General features: G+C 61.3%; 3 protein-coding genes across 4 annotated transcripts; 1 reads left to right on the top strand and 2 right to left on the bottom strand.

The window, feature by feature from the left end:
* Positions 1–772: 772 nt before the first annotated feature.
* PRF1 (perforin 1) lies at positions 773–7,251 on the bottom strand. The gene is made up of 3 exons (XM_080608389.1): positions 7,129–7,251; positions 4,101–4,682; positions 773–2,615 (listed from the first exon to the last, which is right to left on the bottom strand). Exons 2-3 carry the CDS (start codon positions 4,649–4,651, stop codon positions 869–871), a joined length of 2,298 nt encoding a protein of 765 aa, XP_080464515.1. The 5' UTR covers positions 4,652–4,682; positions 7,129–7,251; the 3' UTR covers positions 773–868.
* Positions 5,911–7,439, top strand: LOC308186262 (uncharacterized protein). 2 transcript variants are annotated; one of them, XM_080608394.1, is made up of 2 exons: positions 5,911–5,992; positions 6,089–7,439. In XM_080608394.1, exon 2 carries the CDS (start codon positions 6,318–6,320, stop codon positions 7,293–7,295), a length of 978 nt encoding a protein of 325 aa, XP_080464520.1. In that variant the 5' UTR covers positions 5,911–5,992; positions 6,089–6,317; the 3' UTR covers positions 7,296–7,439. The 2 variants fall into 2 exon arrangements, with proteins under 2 accessions (XP_080464520.1, XP_080464519.1); XM_080608393.1 differs by lacking the exon at positions 5,911–5,992 and having other exon boundaries at positions 6,043–6,139; positions 6,212–7,439.
* A 19-nt stretch (positions 7,440–7,458) lies between these two features.
* On the bottom strand, positions 7,459–13,830 carry STX4 (syntaxin 4). The gene is made up of 6 exons (XM_080608395.1): positions 13,688–13,830; positions 12,706–12,782; positions 11,589–11,726; positions 10,358–10,468; positions 8,600–8,698; positions 7,459–7,828 (listed from the first exon to the last, which is right to left on the bottom strand). The coding sequence occupies exons 2-5, from the start codon at positions 12,742–12,744 to the stop codon at positions 8,615–8,617; spliced, it is 372 nt and encodes a 123-aa protein (XP_080464521.1). The 5' UTR covers positions 12,745–12,782; positions 13,688–13,830; the 3' UTR covers positions 7,459–7,828; positions 8,600–8,614.
* Between the last annotated feature and the right edge of the window lie 1,996 nt (positions 13,831–15,826).

The raw sequence follows: 15,826 nt of genomic DNA, 5'->3' as shown, positions 1-15,826 counted from the left end.
GGGAGGGTTATGGGGTGGGGGGAGTGGGGGGCGGCGTACCTGGCTTTGTGGGGCGCTATGGGGCGCCATGGGGCGCTGCGGGTGGCCCCGGCCAAGCTCTTCCGCCCTCGGCGTCACGGGGGCAGGATCCGGCCCCCGCCCCCCCCCCCCCCCCCGGGAAATTGGGGGCCCCCCCCCCCGGCCCTATAAGGGATTTGGGGTGGTTTGGGGGGGGCTCTATGGGGTGCTGGGGGGGTCTCTGGGGTCCCTGGGGGGCTTCCAGGGGGAGCTATGGGGTTGCTGGGGGGGGGTTGTGGGGTGCTGTGGGGCTCTTGGGGGGGGTTGTGGGGGCTGTGGGGCTGAAGAAGCCTCCCAGTCCCCTCCCAGTACCTCCCAGTCCCTCCCAGTTACCTCTCAGTCCCCTCCCAGTACCTCCCAGTGCCCCTCAGTGACCTCCCAGAGCCTCCCAGTGCCCCCCAGTACCTCCCAGTTACCTCCCAGTCCCCTCCCAGTGCCTCCCAGACCCTCCCAGTCCCCTCCCAGTCCCCTTCAGTGACCTCGAGTGCCTCCCAGTGCCCCCCAGTCCCCTCCCAGTCCCTCCCAGTTACCTCCTAGTCCCTCTCAGTTACTCCCAGTCCCCTCCCAGTCCCTCCCAGTCCCTCCCAGTGACCTCCGAGTCCCCTCCCAGTCCCTCCCAGTCCCTCCCAATCCCCCTCCAGTCTACCCCAGCCCCTCCCAGTGACCTCCGAGTCCCCTCCCAGTCCCTCCCAAGAGACCAGGCTGAGGGGGGGCTGCAGCAAAAAGCGTTTAATCCTGCCCCGGTTGGAGGCGCGGAGGCTGGAGGCCACGGAGGACCTGGAGGAGGTCTGGCCTCCTGGGGGGGCCGAGCTTAGGGGGCTGGAGGACCATGTTGGGGGGCTGGAGGCCCTTCTCCGGAGCCAGAAGATGGATCCTGGAGCTCCGCAAGATCCTCCCGGAGGCCAAATTTGGGATTTTGAAGGCCTGGAGAAGATTTGAGGCCAAAATGGGGCTCCTGGAGGCCCAGGAGATCCTCCTCGAGGCCCGATGATGGATCCTGGAGCTCCGCGAGATCCTCCCGGAGGCCGAAATTGGGATTTTGGAGGCCTGGAGAAGCCTTTTTGAGGCCAAAAGAGGGCTCTTGGTCTGGAGAAGCCTCCTCAAGGCCCGATGATGGATCCTGGAGGTCCACAAGATCCTTCTGGAGGCCGAAATTGGAATCCTGGAGGTCTGGAGAAGCCTTTTTGAGGTCAAAAGATGGATCTTGGAGGCCAGGCGAGGAATCGACCTCTGCGGAAGCTTCCCTCGAACCAGCCCGAGCCTCCGGGAGGCCACTGGCGGCCTCCCCGTCTCCGTCCTCCACATCACCGAGGTCCTCCCACGACTCGTCCTCGTCCCAGGAGCCCCCCAGGGACTCCCCAAAGTCCCCGTGGAGGCTCTTGCCTTCGTCCTCTTCCTCGTCCTCCTGTTCCTCTTGGGTGGGCCAAGTCACGGGGCCATCACTGGCCCTCGGTGGCCAGTGGGAGAGGTGGTAGAGGCCCCCGTTGGTCCGGGGGGGCTGCGGGACGTAGTCCTGGCAGAGGGGCCCCCCCAGAGCTGGCCCGCATGCTGCCAGGTAGCTGAACTTGAGGTGGCCTTTCCCGGCGAAGCAGACGACCTCGCGGGTCCGCCCAGCCTCCACGGGCTCCGTGCAGGTCCCCAGGCGGTCGTCGTCCCACCCGTTGTCGCGGTCCCACACCTCCAACTTCAGGACGGCGCCGGGGACGAGGTCGAGCATCCCCAAATCCAACCGTGCCCGCCATTTCGGGTGGTTGTTGTTCCACACCGGTGCCGTCTGCGCCCGCCGGCCTCCCAGAAACACCCGGACGTAGGCGTCGGTGGCCGAAAAGAGGTCCCCCTGCCACCCCTGCCCCTCCTGCACCAGCACCGTCACCTGCGCCATGCCCCGGTGCCGCGAGCAGCAGCCGGTGGTGACGGCAGCGTTGGCCGTGCAACTGCATTGGCAGGGGCCCACAAGATGGCGGCCGCCGGTGCAGGCCTGGCTGCAGTTGAGCCGCAAGGCCCGCCAGGCGATGTAGTGCCCGATGGCCGCCCGTAACGCCCCGCGCCGCTTGTCGGATTTGGGCACGAGGGTGTGGAGAGGCCGGACGTTGGACGCCACCAGGCCGGGGAGGCGGGGCAGGCCCTGCAGCCATTTTGTGTAGGCCTCGGGCCTACCGTAGAGTAGGTCGCCGTGCTCCTCGCCGCCTTCCACCTCCACCAAGCGCTCACTGAAGACCTCGTTGAAGCTGGCGTTGGCTCGGTTGCTTGCCCGGGCTCTCTTGCAGGCCTTGGCCATGGCTTGGAACTGGACGGGACCGGCGTTGGCGGCCATTTCCACCTTCAAGCAGTCGGCCACTTCCTGGGCGCTCAGCCCTGCCGCGGTGGCCTGGCAGGTGCGGATGGCAGTGACGGCGCGCAGGCGGCCCCCCAGTTGGGCCGACTGGATGTAGTGGGTGCCGTAGGCGGCCAGGAGCTCGCCGTAGTCGGCGGCGGTGTCCGGGGTGAAGTGGGGGGGCAATGCCTTCACGGCTCGCAGGAAGTGGGGGGACGGACGGGGAGGGTTGGAGGCCGAGATCCTGGGGGGGGGGGAGAGGGAGGGAGATCAGTGCGGGCAGGGGGTGGACGTAGCGGGGGGCTGTGGGGTGATTTGGGGGGGGGTCTGTGGGGTGATTGGGGTGGCCATAGAATGATTGAGGGGGGGTCTATGGGGTGATTGAGGGGGACTATGGGGTGTTGGGGTGGTCTCTGGGGTGTTTGGGGGGGGGGTTATGGGGTGTTGGAAGGGTCTGTGGGGTGGTTGGGGGGTATTGGAAGGGTCTATGGGGTGTTGGAAGGGTCTATGGGGTGATTGGGGGCTCTATGGGGTGATTGGGGGGGTCTAGGGGGTGATTGGGGGGGTCTACGGGGTGATTGGGGGGGTCTACGGGGTGATTGGGGGGGTCTATGGGATGTTGGAAGGGTCTGTGGGGTGGTTGGGGGGTATTGGAAGGGTCTCTGGGGTGATTGGGGGTCTATGGGGTGATTGGAGGGGGTCTACGGGGTGGTTGGAGGGGGTCTATGGGGTTGTTGGAGGGGGTCTATGGGGTGATTGGGGGGGTCTATGGGGTGATTGGGGGGGTCTATGGGATGTTGGAAGGGTCAGTGGGGTGGTTGGGGGGTATTGGAAGGGTCTCTGGGGTGATTGGGGGTCTATGGGGTGATTGAGGGGGTCTACGGGGTGTTGGGGTAGTCTATGGGGTGATTGGGGGGGGTCTATGGGGTGATTGGGGGGGGTCTATGGGGTGATTGAGGGGGTCTGTGGGGTGTTGTGGTAGTCTATGGGGTGATTGGGGGGGTTATGGGGTGTTGGAAGGGTCTACGGGATGTTGGAAGGGTCTGTGGGGTGGTTGGGGGGTATTGGAAGGGTCTCTGGGGTGATTGGAGGGGGTCTACGGGGGTGGTTGGGGGTCTCTATGGGGTGATTGGGGGGTCTATGGGGTGATTGGGGGGTCTATGGGGTGATTGGAGAGGGTCTATGGGGTGTCGGAAGGGTCTATGGGGCGGTTGCAGGGTATTGGAAGGGTCTATGGGGTGGTTGGGGGGGTCTGTGGGGTGGTTGGGGGGGTCTGCAGGGCGCTATGGGGGTACTGGAGGGGGCAATGGGGTTTGGGGAGGGGTTGGGGGCTGTGGAAGAGGAGGTGATGGAGGAAGAGTGAAGATGATGGAGATGGAGGAGGGATGAAGATGACGGAGGAGACGGAGGAGGAGAGGAAGAAGATGGAGGAGATGGAAGAGATGGAGATGAAGATGACGGAGACAGAGAAGACGGAGGAGAGATAAAGGAGGGATGAAGATGATGGCGGAGATGGAGGAGGAGAGGAAGAAGATGGAGGAGATGGAGACGAAGGAGACGAAGAAGATGGAAGAGATGAAGATGAAAGAGGAGATGGAGGAGATGGAGGAGACGAAGAAGATGGAAGAGATGAAGAAGATGAAAAAGAGGAGACGGAGTAGATGGAGGAGACGATGATGATGATGATGGAGGACAGGAGAGGAAGGACCCCCGCTTCCCCCGGACCCACCAGTAGTGCACGCAGTGCACCTCGTTGCTGGCGAAGCTGTAGCGGTCCTCCCGCTGCCGCTGCATCCCGAACTCGGCCACCCGCGAGTGGGACCCGGCCACCGCCACGGCCACCCCGGCCCCCGGCTTCACCGCCGTCCCCAAGCCCACCCGCCAGCCCTGGGCCACCTCCTCCACCTTGGCCACCATCCTCCCCACCGCCGACGTCCCCTCGGCCACCGTGGTCTTCGCCTTGCACTTGCGACCCGCCCGCCACTTCCCGGCCCCCGGGGGGAGCCGGAGGGGGCGACCGTCGTGTAATGGGTCCCGGCAGATAACGCACGGTCCCTTGGGGGTCTCGGGGGGTCCCGAGATGTCCAGGGCTTGTCCCTCCGTTGGGGACAAGGTGGTGACGTCCAGCCCCAAGCCCAAGATGTCGGTGCCGGGGACCAGGGGGACGTCGCAGGCCTGCCCCGTGGCACGGTGGCAGTGGGGACGGGACGGGGGGCAGAGGAGGAGGGTGAGGAGGGCCAGGAGGGGCGGCGAGGGGGAGGGGCGGTGGGGGGGGGACATCGTGGCGGCGGCGGCAGTGGCGGCGGTGGCCCTGTGGGGAGAGGGGATGAGGAGGTGAGGGCGGGGGCAAGGAGATGGTGGTGGGGACGTGGGGATGGGGACAAGGACGTGAGGGTGGGGACAAGGACGTGGGGACGGGGACAAGGACGTGAGGATGGGGACAAGGACAAGGACGTGGGGACGGGGACAAGGACGTTGGGACATGGTGATGGGGACAAGGACATGAGGGTGGGGACAAGGACGTGGGGATGGGGACAAGGACGTGAAGATAGGGAGGTGGCGATGGGGACAAGGGGATGGGGACAAGGACGTGGGGATGCGGACATGAGGACGGGGACAAGGACATTGTGATGGGGACATGGGGATGGGGACAAGGACGTGGGGATGGGGACGTGGAGATGATGGTGGGGACGTGGTGATGGGGACGAGGACACGGGGATATGGAGATGGGGACAAGGACCTGAAGATAGGGACAAGGACATGGGGATGGGGACAAGGGGATGGGGACGAGGATGTGACGATGGGGACACAGTGACGGGGACGTGGAGATAGGGACAAGGACCTGAGGATGGGGACAAGGACGTGGGGATGGGGACATGGAGATGGGGACATGGAGATGATGGTGGGGACAAGGACGTTGAGATGGGGACAAGGACCTGAGGATGGGGACGACGACGTTGGTGATGGGGACGCGGCGACGGGGACATCGAGATGATGGTGGGGACAAGGACACGGGGACGGGGACGTGGCGATGGGGACAAGAAAAGTGCCAAGGTGGCCGCGGGGCTGGGGCCAAGGGGGCGAAGATGGCACGCCTTGGGGACGGTGACGTGGCGCTGTGGTCATGGGGACGTGGCGCTGTGGTCAGGGGGCCCTGGTGACACTGACGTGGCGCCGGGGACAGGGACGTGGTGGTGGGGACGTGGCGGTGGGGACGTGATGGTGGGGATGTGGAGGTGACAAGGACGTGGGGACGGTGACGTGGCGGTGGGGACATGGGGACGTGGGGGTGATGATGAGGACGTGGACATGGGGATGTGGAGGACAAGGGGGACAAGGGGGACACGGAGAACATCGAGGACATGGAGGAAGAGGGGGACAAGGGAGGACAAGGAGGACACGGGGGACATCAAGGACGTGGAGGACATGGAGGACATGGGGGGCATGGAGGAGAAGGGGGACGAGGGGGGCGTGGGGGACACGGAGGACAAGGGGGACATCGGGGACTTGGAAGGCGTGGAGAACATCGAGGACGTGGAGGACATCAAGGACATGGAAACGGGGGACATGGAGGACATGGAAATGGGGGACACGGAGGACATGGAGGACAGGGAAAGGGAGGCTGTAGAGGACATGGAAGACATAGAAATGGAGGACGAGGAGATGGAGGACAGGGAAATAGAGGACACGGAGGACGTGGAGGACTTGGAAAGGGAGGCTGTAGATGTGGAGGACATGGAAATGGGGGACATAGAGGACACGGAGGATGTAGAGGACGTGGAGGACATGGAAAGGGAGGATGTAGAGGACGTAGAAGTGGAGGACATGGAAATGAGGGAGATAGAGGACGTGGAGGACATGGAAAAGGAGGACGTGGAGGACACGGAGGATGTGGAGGACGTGGAAGACATGGAAATGGAGGACGTAGAGGACGTGAAGGACATGGATGTGGAGGACGTGGAGGACGCAGAAAAGGAGGACACGGAGGACGTGGAAAGGGAGGACGTGGAGGACAGGAAAGGAGGATGTGGAGGACACGGAGGACATGGAAAAGGAGGAGGTGGAAGACATGAAGAACATGGAAGTGGAGGGCGTGGAGGACGTGAAGGATGCAGAAAAGGAGGACACGGAGGACGTGGAGGCCATGGAAAAGGAGGACATGGAGGATGTGGAGGACATGGGAAAGGAGGATGTAGAGGACATGGAGACCATGGAAAAGGAGGACACGGAGGATGTGGAGAACGTGGAAAGGGAGGACATGGAGAAGATGGAAATGAAGGATGTGGAGGATGTGGAGGACACAAAAAAGGAGGACGTGGAGGACGTGGAAAGGGAGGATGTGGAGGCCATGGAAAAGGAGGACGTGGAAGCCATGGAAGACATGGAAAAGGAGGACACGGAGGCCATGGAAGACATGGAAAAGGAGGACACGGAGGATGTGGAGGACGTGGAAAAGGAGGACACGGAGGATGTGGAGGACGTGGAAAAGGAGGATGTGGAGGCCATGGAAGACATGGAAAAGGAGGACACGGAGGACACGGAGGCCATGGAAAAGGAGGACACGGAGGCCATGGAAAAGGAGGACACGGAGGCCATGGAAGACATGGAAAAGGAGGACACGGAGGCCATGGAGGCCATGGAAAAGGAGGACACAGAGGACATGGAGGCCATGGAAAAGGAGGACACGGAGGACACGGAGGCCAAGGGAGGCCACGGACGCGGGGGACACGGGGCCGCGCAGCTCCCTCCGTACTCACCAGCAGCAGCCTCTCCTTGTGGCCGAGCCGGGGGGGTGGAGGCCCCCTTACGTCCTCCCCCCCCCCCCCCTTCCCCAGTGGCTTCACGGCCCCTCCTCGTCCCCCACCCCGCGCCCCACACTTGGGGGGCGAAGCCCCTCCACGTGTGTCCCCCCCCAAAAAAATAATTAACCAAAAAAACCCAAAAAACCCCAAAGTTCCTGGCAGCGATGACTCACATCGGGGGGGGGGGGGGGGTGACACTTGTGTCACCTCCCCGCACGGTGACACAGGATGTGGGTCACGCCGGGGGGGGGGACATCAAGGGGGTGGCAGGGACGCGGGGCGAAATTTTGGGGTGAAAAGTGCTTTATTTTGGGGTGTCCCCCTCCACTTTCCTCCCCCCCCCCCCCTTTTTTGAGGTACGGGGCGGGGTGGGGGGGGGCTTGGGGACACCGTGGGGGGCTTTGGGGACAAGGGGGGGGGTCCTTGGGGACACAGTGGGGGGGGGTTGGGGACATTTTGGGGACGGGGGGGCAGGAGGTAGCTCGGAGCGAGGCGCGCAAGATGGCGGCATGGTCGTGGGGCGCCCCCCCCCCCCAAATTAGGAGGACAGGAAGTGACGTCGTTCGAGGCAGGAAGTGGGCCCCGCCCACAAGGGGCGGGGCGAAGGCACCGGTGGGGGTAGTGTGGGCCAATGGCGGCCGGCCGTGGGCGGGGCCTGGAGGGGAAGTGACGTCGGTGGGCTGGGGTGCGGTGGTGGTGGCCCAGTGCCTCCCAGTTCATCCCAGTACCTCCCAGTTCAACCCAGTTCATCCCCCTAGACCCCCCCAGTCACCCCCAGTTCATCCCAGTGCCTCCCAGTTCATCCCAGTCACCCCCAGTTCATCCTCCTGGACCCGCCCAGTTACCCCCAGTTCCTCCCAGTTCATTTCAGTTCAACCCAGTCACCCCCAGGTCATCCCAGTGCCTCCCAGTTCATTCCGCTAGACCCTCCCAGTCACCCCCAGTTCATCCCAGTTCAACCCAGTCACCCCCAGGTCATCCCAGTGCCTCCCAGTTCATTCTGCTAGACCCTCCCAGTCACCCCCAGTTCATTCCAGTTCATCCCAGTGCCTCCCAGTTCATCCCAGTCCTCCCCAGTTGGTGACAGCACCCCTCCCAGTCCCTCCCAGTTCCTCCCAGTTCAACCTGGTTCATCCCAGTCCTCCCCAGTTGGTGACAGCACCCCTCCCAGTCCCTCCCAGTTCATCCCAGTCCCCCTAGCTGCTCACAGCGCCCTTCCCAGTCCCTCCCAGTGCCCCCCAGTTGCCCACAGCACCCCTCCCAGTCCCTCCCAGTTCATCCCAGTCCCCCTAGCTGCTCACAGCGCCCCTCCCAGTCCCTCCCAGTGCCCCCCAGTTGCCCACAGCGCCCCTCCCAGTCCCTCCCAGTCCCTCCCAGTTCATCCCAGTCCCTCTCAGTTCCTCCCCAGTGCTCCCAGTGCCCTCACCGGTCGGTCCCAGTGCTACCCGGTGGCCGCGGTGGCAGCGATGATGGCAGCGACGATGAGGACGGTGACGAGGACGCAGGCGGCCACCAGCAGCTTCTTCTGCGGGGGGACAGCGGGGACAGGTTGGGGACAGGCCACCACCCCCGGGTGCCACCACCCATGGGTGCCACCACCCCGATGTCACCACCCCCGGGTGCCACCAACCCGATGCCACCAAATCCAGGTGCCACCAACCCGACGCCACCCACCCACAAGGGGTCACCACCCTTGGGTGCCACCAACCCGACGCCACCACCCTTGGGTGCCACCGACCCAAGGACACCAACCAAAGTGCCATCAACCCCAAGTGCCACCAACCTGATGACATCAACTGAAGTGCCACCAACCCACATGACACCAATGCCACCAGTCCCAGGTGCCACCAACCCAGTGCCACCACCCCAAGTGCCACCAAATCCAGGTGTCCCCAACCCAATGCCACCAACCCAAGTGCCACCAAGTGCCACCAGCGCAAGTGCCACCAACCCAAGTGCCACCAAATCCAGGTGCCAGCAACCCAAGTGCCACCAACCCAATGCCACCAAGTGCCACCAACCCAAGTGCCACCAAATCCAGGTGCCAGCAACCCAAGTGCCACCAACCCAATGCCACCAAGTGCCACCAACCCAATGCCACCAAGTGCCACCAACCCAAGTGCCACCAAATCCAGGTGCCAGCAACCCAAGTGCCACCAACCCAATGCCACCAAGTGCCACCAACCCAATGCCACCAACCCAAGTGCCACCAAATCCAGGTGCCACCAACCCAAGTGCCACCAATCCCATGTGCCACCAACCCAATGCCACCACCCCAAGGTGTCACCAACCCAATGACATCAAGTGCCACCAACCCAAGTGCCACCAACCCAATGCCACCACCCAAATGCCACCAAGTGCCACCAACCCAAGTGCCACCAACCCAAGTGCCACCAAATCCAGGTGCCACCAACCCAGTGCCACCAACCCAAGGTGTCACCAACCCAATGACATCAAGTGCCACCAACCCAAGTGCCACCAACCCAATGCCACCACCCAAATGCCACCAAGTGCCACCAAATCCAGGTGCCACCAACCCAAGTGCCACCAACCCAATGCCACCAAGTGCCACCAACCCAATGCCACCAAGTGCCACCAAATCCAGGTGCCACCAACCCAGTGCCACCACTCGGAGGTGCCACCAACCCAATGACATCAAGGGCCACCAACCCAAGTGCCACCAAGTCAATGCCACCAACCCCAAGTGCCCCCAACCCCGAGTGCCACCAAGTGCCACCAACCCAGTGCCACCACCCAAATGCCACCAAGTGCCACCAAATCCAGGTGTCCTCAACCCAATGCCACCAACCCCGAGCGCCACCAAGTGCCACCAACCCAATGCCACCACCCAAATGCCACCAATGCCACCAAGTGCCACCAAGTGCCACCAACCCAGTGCCACCACCCAAATGCCACCAAGTGCCACCAAGTGCCACCAACCCAAGTGCCACCACCCAAATGCCACCAAGTGCCACCAAACCCAGGTGTCCCCAACCCAATGCCACCAACCCAAGTGTCACCAAGTGCCACCAACCCAAGTGCCACCAAGTGCCACCAAATCCAGGTGTCCCCAACCCAGTGCCACCACCCAAATGCCACCAAGTGCCCCCACCCCAAGTGCCACCACCCCCAGATGCCACCCGTGACCCCTCCCCCCGTGTCCCCTCCCCCCCCATGTCCCCACCCGCCGCGCCCCGCGCTGGTGCTCCCGCGCCGTCCCCAGGTGCTGGTGGCCCTTGCGCACGCAGGTCCCCGACTCCAGAATGTTCTTCTCGATGCGGTCGATCACCTCCCCCTGCGCACCAGTATAAACCAGTATGAACCACTATGAACCAGTATGAACCAATATAAACCAGCACAGACTGGTATAAAACAGTACAGACCAGTATAAACCAATATAAAACCAATATAAACCAGTACGGAGCAGTACGGGCCAGTGTGGGCCAACAGTGTGGGCCAGTAGGTACCACTATGGACCAGTATAAACCAGCATGGACCAGTATAAACCAGTACGGACCAGCATAAAGCAGTACGGACCAGTAGGAACCAATATAATCCAGTACAGGATGCTAGGCACCAGTACGAACCACCAGAATGGGCCAGTAGGCACCAGTACAGACCAGTATGAACCAGTATAAACTAGTACAAAACAGTATAAACCAGTACGGACCAGTATAAACTGATACGGACCAGTGTAAACCAGCACGGACCAGTGTAAACCAGCACGGACCAGTAGGCACCAATATAAAATCAATATAAACCAGTACGGACCAGTATGGGACAACAGCATGGGCCAGTAGGCACCAGTACAGACCAGTAGGCATCAGTACAGACCAGTAGGAACCAGTATAAACCAGTAGGGACCAGTACGTACCACTAGGAACTAATATAAAACCAATATAAACCAGTATGGATCGGTATGGGCCAGTAGGCACCAGTATGAACCACCAGTACAGGCCAGTAGGCACCAGTACGGACCAGTATGAACCAGTATAAACCAGTACGGACCAGTAGGCACCAGCACAGCTGCCCAGGACACTCCTGTACCCTCCCAGTACCTCCCAGTCCCTCCCAGTGCCCCCCAATTCCCTCCCAGTCCCTCCCACTTCCCTCCCAGTGCCCCCTAATCCCCTTCCAGTCCCTCCCAGTGCTCCCCAATCCCCTCCCAGTCCCTCCCAGTCCTTCCCAGTGCCCCACAATCCCCTCCCAGTCCCTCCCAGTACCCCCCAATTCGCTCCCAGTCTCCTCCCAGTCCCTCCCACTACCCCCCAACTCACTCCCAGTCTCCTTCCAGTTCCTCCCAGTCCCCCCCAGTCCCTCCCAGTCCCCTCCCAGCGCCCCCCACTCCCTCCCCAGCCCCTCCCACTGTCCCCCACTCCCCTCCCAGTCCCTCCCAGTGCTCCCAGTTTGCCCACCTGCCCCTCGACGGTGGCCCCCAGCAGCACGAAGAGCTCCCCCAGCTCGCGCAGGCCCCGCTCCAGCCGCAGCAGCTCCTGGTGCCGCGCCGTCACCTCGTCCAGCGCCGCCCGCGTTGCCCGCGCCGCCCCCAGCACCTGCGCCAGCACCCATGGGTGCCCCCCCGCCGACACCCAGGGGTGCCCCCGACCCCCACCCGGATCCCCCTGGCACCCATGGGTGGCCCTCAATGCTCAGCGGTGGCCCCCGAGACCAAGGGGTGCGCCCGTTGTCCCGGTGTCCGTGTGGTTGTGGGGGTGGGGAGGGGCACCCATGGGTGCTGCTGGGTACCCATGGGTGCTATAGGGCAGATAGGGGACCCTCGGACGGGTATGGGTGCTACTGGGCACCCATGGGTGCTACTGGGAAGCTGAGGGACCTCTGGGCACCCATGGGTGCTACAGAGCAGCTCTGGGGCCTTTGGATGTGTATGGGTGCTACTGAGCACCCATGGGTGCTACTGGGAAGCTGAAGGACCACTGGGCACCCATGGGTGCTACAGAGCAGCTCTGGGGCCTTTAGATGCGTATGGGTGCTACTGGGCACCCATGGGTGCTACTGGGAAGCTGAGGGACCTCTGGGCACCCATGGGTGCTATAGGGCAGCTAGGGGACCTTCAGATGTGTATGGGTGCTACTGGGCACCTATGGGTGCTACTGGACACCTACAGGACCTTGAGGGACGTATGGGTGCTACAGGGCACCTATGGGTGCTCCTGGAGCCCTACAGGGCCTTTAGGGACGTATGGGTGCTGCAGGGCACCAATGGGTGCTATAGGACACCCATGGGTGCTACTGGAGCCCTACAAGGCCTTTAGGGACATATGGGTGCTGCAGAACACCTATGGGTGCTCTAAGACACTTATGGGTGCTCTAGGAAACCTATGGGTGCTCTAGGACACCCATGGGTGCTGTAGGGCATCCGCGTGTCCTTTGGGTCCCTATAGGTACTGCCGGCTACCTATGGCACCTATGGGTGCTGGGGGGGACCTATGGGTGCTGGGGGGGGATTGGTGGGTCCTGTGCCCCCCCCTCAAGGCCCCCACCCCCCCCCAGCACCCATGGGTGCCCCCCTCACGTTTGAGACGAAGACTTCGCTCTGCCCCGTCTCCAGCATCTCCTCCAGCTCCTCGTCCGTCACCGCCGAGTTGCCGGCTGGGGGGGGGGGCACCGAAATTAGGGGGGGGTCCCGAAATTGGGGGGGTCCCCAATTATTGGGGGGGGGGGTCCCAAATTTTAGGGGGAGGTCCCAGAAATTAGGGGGGGGGGTCCCAAATTATTAAGGGGGGGGGGGCAGGCATTACGGGGGGGTCCCAGATATTGGGGGGGGGGGGCAGAAATTAGGGGGGGGGTCCCAGATATCAATGGGGGGGGTCCCAATTATTAAGGGGGGGTCCCAATTATTATTGGGGGGGGGCAAATTATTAGGGGGGGTCCCAATTATTGGGGGAGGAGGTCCCAAATATTATGGGAGAGGTCCCAATTATTGAGGGAGGGGTCCCAAAATTAATGGGGGGGTCCCAATTATTAGGTGGGGTCCCAATTATTAAAGGGGTGGTCCCAAATATTATGGGGGGGGGTCCCAAATATTAATGGGGAGGGGGTCCCAAAAATTGAGGGGGTCCCAAATATTATGGGGGGGGTCATCCCAAATATTAATGGGGGGGCCCCAAATATTATGGGAGGGGGTCCCAATTATTAACGGGGGGGTTCCCAATTATTAGGGAGGGGGGTCCCAAATATTAATGGGGGGGGGGTCCCAAACATTACCGGGAGGGTCCCAAAATTAATGGGGGGGGTCCCAATTATTAGGGGGGGGTCCCCAAATTATTAATGGGGGGGGTCCCAGAAATTAGGGGGGGGGCAGATATTAATAGGTGGGGTCCCAGATATTAATGGGGGGGGGGGTCCAAGCAGTGGGAGGGGGTCACCCAATTCCACCCCCACCCCCCCCAACCCCCTTCCCGCCACCCCCCCCCCAAAGGGCCCCCAGGGATTTTGGGGGACCCCCGCCCCCGATATTATTTTTTTTGGGGGGGGGTCCCGGGGGGGGCACCCACTGATCTGCAGCTGGCGTCGGACCCGCTCGAGGCTGCGCTGGCGGGTAGCGGGCCTGGGCCGCGTGGCAGCGCCCCGTCAGCTCCAGGAACTGCTGGGACAGCACCCCGTGCTGGGGGAGGGGGGGCAAAAAGGGGGGGGGCATGAGGCTTGGACCCCCCCACGAGACCCCCAAAAGGCGGCAGGGAACCCAAGAACCTCCTTAGGGACCCCAAAATCCCGCTCGGCGGGGCCCAAAATCCCACTCCAAGGGCCTAAAATCCCACTGTGAGGGCCCTAAAACTCAATTTGGGGCCCAGAAATTCCATGTAAGGACCCGAAAATCCCACTCGGGACCCCCAAAATCCTATTTGGGGACCCCAAAATCCTATTTGGGGACCTCAAAATCCCACTCTGAGGGCCCAAAATCCCATTTGGGGACCCCAAAATCCCACTTGGGAACCCCAAAATCCCACTCTGAGGGCCCAAAAACCCACATGAGAACTCAAAATCCTGTTAGAGAACCTCAAAATCCCACTCTGAAGGCCAAAAATCCCATTTGGGGACCCCAAAATCCCACTCGGGAACCCAAAATCCTATTTGGGGACCTCAAAATCCCAATTGGGAACCCCAAAATCCTATTTGAGGACCTCAAAATCCCACTCTGAAAGTCCAAAATCCCATTTGGGGACCCCAAAATCCCATTTGGGGACCCCAAACCCCACTCTGAAGGCCAAAAATCCCAATTGGGGACCCCAAAATCCCACTCTGAAGGCCCAAAATCCCATTTGGGACCCCAAATCCCACTTGGAACCCCAAAATCCCAGTCTGAGGGCCCAAAAACCCACATGAGAACCCAAAATCCTATTAGAGAACCCCAAAATCCCACTCTGAAGGCCCAAAATCCCATTTGGGGACCCCACAATCCCACTTGGGAACCCCAAAATCCCACTCTGCGGGCCCAGAAACCCACATGAGAACTCAAAATCCTTCTTAGAGAACCCCAAAATCCTACTCTGAAGGCCCAAAATCCCAATTGGGGACCCCAAAATCCCACTTGGGAACCCCAAAATCCCACTCTGAGGGCCCAAAAACCCACATGAGAACCCAAAATCCTATTAGAGAACCCCAAAATCCCACTCTGAAGGCCCAAAATCCTATTTGGGGACCCCAAAATTCCACTCTGAAGGCCCGAAAACCCACATGAGAACCCAGAATCCTATTTGGGAACCCCAAAATCCCACTCTGAAGGCCCAAAATCCTATTAGAGAACCCCAAAATCCCACTCTGAGGGCCCTAAAACTCAGCTCCAGGAACTGCTGGGACAGCACCCCGTGCTGGGGGGGGGGGGGCAAAAACAGGGGGGGCATGAGGCTTGGACCCCCCCAAAAGACCCCCAAAAGGCGGCGGGGAACCCAAAAGCCCCCTTAGGGACCCCAAAATCCTGCTTGGCGGGCCCAAAATCCCACTCCAAGGGCCTAAACTCCCACTGTGAGGGCCCTAAAACTCATTTTGGGGCCCAGAAATTCCATTTGAGGACCCCAAAATCCCACTCAGGAACCCAAAATCCTATTTGGGGACCTCAAAATCCCACTCTGAAGGCCAAAAATCCCATTTGTGGACCCCAAAATCCCAATTGGGAACCCCAAAATCCTATTTGGGGACCTCAAAATCCCACTCTGAAGGCCAAAAATCCATTTGTGGACCCCAAAATCCCAATTGGGAACCCCAAAATCCCATTTGGGGACCTCAAAATCCCACTCTGAAGGCCCAAAATCCCATTTGGGGACCCCAAAATCCCACTCTGAAGGCCCAAAATCCCATTTGGGGACCCCACAATCCCACTTGGGAACCCCAAAATCCCACTCTGAGGGCCCAAAAACCCACATGGAGAACCCAAAATCCTTCTTAGAGAACCCCAAAATCCCACTTGGGAACCCCAAAATCCCACTCTGAGGGCCCAAAAACCCACATGAGAACCCAAAATCCTATTAGAGAACCCCAAAATCCCACTCTGAAGGCCCAAAATCCCATTTGGGGACCCCAAAATCCCACTCCGAGGGCCCAAAAACTCAATTTGGGGCCCTGAAATCTCCTTTGGGGACCCCAAAATCCCACTCGGGAACCCCAAAAACCTCCCATGGGACCCCCAAAATCCCGTT

This window comes from Anser brachyrhynchus, assembly GCF_964034855.1.
Source record: "Anser brachyrhynchus genome assembly, contig: SCAFFOLD_354, whole genome shotgun sequence".
NCBI classification, from domain to species: Eukaryota; Metazoa; Chordata; class Aves; order Anseriformes; family Anatidae; genus Anser; species Anser brachyrhynchus.
This window is presented reverse-complemented; position numbering and strand designations above follow the sequence as displayed.

Bases quoted from the DNA above. Each gene is read 5' to 3' on its own strand.
- PRF1 (XM_080608389.1), bottom strand. From the start codon at position 4,651: ATGTCCCCCCCCCACCGCCCCTCCCCCTCGCCGCCCCTCCTGGCCCTC. The intron at 2,616-4,100 runs GTGGGTCCGGGG...CCCCCCCCCCAG, and splicing joins GTGCACTGCGTGCACTACTG to GATCTCGGCCTCCAACCCTC.
- LOC308186262 (XM_080608394.1), top strand. From the start codon at position 6,318: ATGTGGAGGACGTGGAGGACGCAGAAAAGGAGGACACGGAGGACGTGG.
- STX4 (XM_080608395.1), bottom strand. From the start codon at position 12,744: ATGCTGGAGACGGGGCAGAGCGAAGTCTTCGTCTCAAAC. The intron at 10,469-11,588 runs GTGGGCAAACTG...ACTGGTGCGCAG, and splicing joins GGGCCACCGTCGAGGGGCAG to GGGGAGGTGATCGACCGCAT. The intron at 8,699-10,357 runs GTGGGGACATGG...GTCCCCCCGCAG, and splicing joins ACCAGCGCGGGGCGCGGCGG to AAGAAGCTGCTGGTGGCCGC.